This window comes from Dendrobium catenatum, unplaced genomic scaffold (assembly GCF_001605985.2).
Source record: "Dendrobium catenatum unplaced genomic scaffold, ASM160598v2 fragScaff_scaffold_716, whole genome shotgun sequence".
In the NCBI taxonomy this organism is placed as follows: domain Eukaryota; kingdom Viridiplantae; phylum Streptophyta; class Magnoliopsida; order Asparagales; family Orchidaceae; genus Dendrobium; species Dendrobium catenatum.
In genome coordinates, this window is record NW_021319178.1 from 8,820,845 (window position 1) to 8,824,132 (window position 3,288).

At 38.7% G+C, this 3,288-nt stretch overlaps 1 protein-coding gene across 1 annotated transcript; it reads right to left on the reverse strand.

The window, feature by feature from the left end:
• Positions 1 to 1,233, reverse strand: LOC110109833 (putative glycosyltransferase 7; the record flags this gene model as incomplete). The annotated part of the gene is given in 2 exon segments (XM_028695936.1): positions 1 to 120; positions 306 to 1,233. Coding segments are annotated over 2 exon segments (1,010 nt in total), but the record flags the coding sequence as incomplete, so codon positions are not given.
• Positions 1,234 to 3,288: the final 2,055 nt, after the last annotated feature.

Genomic DNA, 3,288 nt, shown 5'->3' on the forward strand with positions numbered 1-3,288 from the left:
TCCGGCTCCCGTTTCTCCATATCCAGATAGTTCTGTGTGATCCCCTGAAGACTCCCCACGATTTCAACCCAGTACCCCTCGAAGTAGTACTCGTTTTCAAGGTGGATCTTTTCTCCCCACCTGTGTTAATATTAAATCAAATATATAAAATTTTTGAATTTCAATTAAAACTTATAAGATTATGCAAATAATATAATTATGCTTTTTCACATTATTAAAAAAAAAGCTCAAAATATTCTGATTTATTTTAATCATAATAAATTTTATTTATTAAATTTATTTACATTAAATACAACATAAATTACCTGTCTTTTTCCTTAATAAGGAGATAAATGAGCGCTGACTGGTCGTCGGAATCCGGGAAAAGCTTGTCCGGCAACTCGGCCCGAAGAACCTCACCCCAATGCTTATAATCCGGGTTATGCGGGCCAAGCCGAGCCCACCGGGCCAAGAAATCGAGCGACCACTGGCAGTTACGGAGGAGGAAAACTCCGGCGTTTAGGGCAGTCCAGCTCCGATTCTCGTATACGAGATTGGGCCAGCCATGAACGACTAGATTATACGATTGGTATCTCTGGAGCGGAAGCTGGAACTCCATGTCGGTGATCGCAGCGTCGGAATCGACCCACCAAAGCCACTCGGCTTCCGGATGGGCGATCATGGCGGCGCGGAGGAGGGGAAGCTTCGCCCAGAAGCTGGGCATGGATGGGTGAAGAAGGGCGGAGTTGTAGAAGACGTCGATGCCGTGGATGCGGGAGTAATCGACCTTGTTTTTGAAGAAGCGGAGGAGGAGATGGTCGCCGATGGGGTTAGGGCATGGGGAGGGTTGGGAGCCGGTGAGCATGAGGATGCGGTTGGGAGGGAAGGGGTGGAGGTGGCGCCAGAGGCGGCGCTTGGTGTCCCAATCGGAGACGGAAGGGGAAGGGGGGAGGGAGTAGGACAGGGAAGGATCGTCGTAGAAAGAAGGGGTATCAGAGGAGGAGGGTTTTTGGAATTGGTTGGAGGAGACGGGATATGGGGTTGGGGGAAGAATAAAGGAGGAGAAGACATAGAAGAGGAGGAGAGCGGCGGCTGCGCCGGATAAGAAGATGAGCACGTCGGCTGAGAGGGAATAGGCATTTGGGAGGCGCGATGGCGGTTTTGGCGTCAAGGGGGTTGGGATTTGCAGAGAGTGGGAAGTGCTCTCCGGCGGCATTTCTTAGAGAAGAGAGAGAGAGAGAGAGGGAGAAAGCAAGCGAGCAGAGTGCAGAGGGCGTAGTGGAGGGTACTTTAGTGGAGAAAAGTCGGTGGGCTGTCGTGGGAGAAGTGAAAACATAGTCGCAGAAAGAAATTTATAAGGTTTAAAGCATAAAATAATACGGTGGCAATTTAATAAATATCTTCAAATCTTATTTTTAGATGAAGAGTATAAGATCAAGGTCGTGAAAATCGGATCGGTCAACGAACCGGTAGAGAGAGTGGTTCACGGTTTGATCGGTCGAACCGGATGACCTAATAAATATATTTAAAAAAATAAATATTTTTAATTTAACTATTTATTTGTAATATTAATTATTTTATGTTATATGTATTATATATACATATAAAATATATAAACATATAAAATTTTGGGTCAATATTATGTGTCATTAATTCAACACAAGGGTTATGTTTTCGAAATCGTGGGGAGGAGATTTTGCCGGAATTACGGGCTTTTGGAATGTGGGCTTCCTCTAAGAACAAGAAAGTGGACCACGACATTCGTGACACGTGGCTCATCTCCGTTGCATCCGGTGGCGACATTTACTTCCTAGTTCGGGCTTTTGCACATGCTTCTTGCCGACTTTTATGATTCTTCATTGATTGATATTTTGGGTCGGTCCTTGGGTTTATCTCATGGGATTTTAAAAGAGGGCCCGAAACACTAACCCGTTCTTTTAAGGAGTTTGATGTAAAGAGAGAGCAAAATATTTTAAATATAGAAAATTTAAAATATTAATATTAGATCGAGAATAAAAATAAAATACAGTATAAAGTTTTAGTGTTTTTTTTTTTTTAAGTTCATTTTTGATGACTTGTAAATTCATTCCATTCTGATTGAATTCTATTTTTTACTACAAGCGAGCTACTTATCATCACCAGCAGTCATCGCTAACTTATTGCCACCACCAACGTCACTAGGCATTGCTTGCGGCTGATAGCCTCCCCTGTGAACTACAAATTTCTATGATTCCAAACATTAGCCTATATAATAGAATATGTTGCAACTCCCATGCACTATACCAAGGCTTGTGGAGGTTTAGAGTGTATCAATCTTCTTCCCTAGCATAATCACCATGGTTCTTTTGTTTACCTTCCAAGTGTCAACATTAAATGTGGTATTACATCTTTCTGTTACGAGCTATTCTATAGAGATTAAGGTTTTGTTTGGAACGATTTTTGTGTTGCTTCTTAAAGCAGCTTTTTAGTACAAATGCATTAGACAGCTGCTTTAAGAAGCAATAAAAAAATCGTCCCAAACGAAGCCTAAGTATCCTTTTAAGAGCACATCATCCACAAGAAACAGTCTGCCATGATTGTATGCAGAGTAATTTATCAATAATTCTCTTAAAAAAGAAGTATGAAATGATACACTTGAATATTGTTTAATCATGATCAAAGGCTTTGAAGGTTCATGATAGCTGCAAAAAAACATAAACAACTCAATGCTAATAGAACTACCAAATTTGATAGCACTTATTAAGAAATATAAATCAAAGATGCATAAAGTTAAACTACATATTTGATAATTGTATATCAATAAATTATTTACATATTTGATATGAATATAAATTCAATATTTTCATTTTGCAAAATCAAGAAAAGAGCATAAATTTTTTGTTAATATAAGAAAATCATGAAGAAAATAAAAATAAAATAATAAGGCTATATAAATATATTATAATAAGAGGAATTTCTATGGATACCATGAAATTATCATATATTTATATATCTAAGTTCTAATATTTTTTATTTTTATTATCTAAATCACATCTTTATATATTATATGGAAAAGTATATTTTATTTTAAACAAATTATTAATATTAATAATGTTTCAATATGATTGAGAGATTAACATTATGTACATCTATGAACAAACGATTATAGCATTATTCAACAAAATCATACATGGGGTTCTGGTTGGGTGTCCAATGGGTGCCCATGCTCGGTGCTGACGGACTTCACCCATCCATGGTAACTTTCGGGATGTCGTACCCACTCATACCCAGCTACTTTCCATATTTTTTGAACGCAATCTGCCACGGACT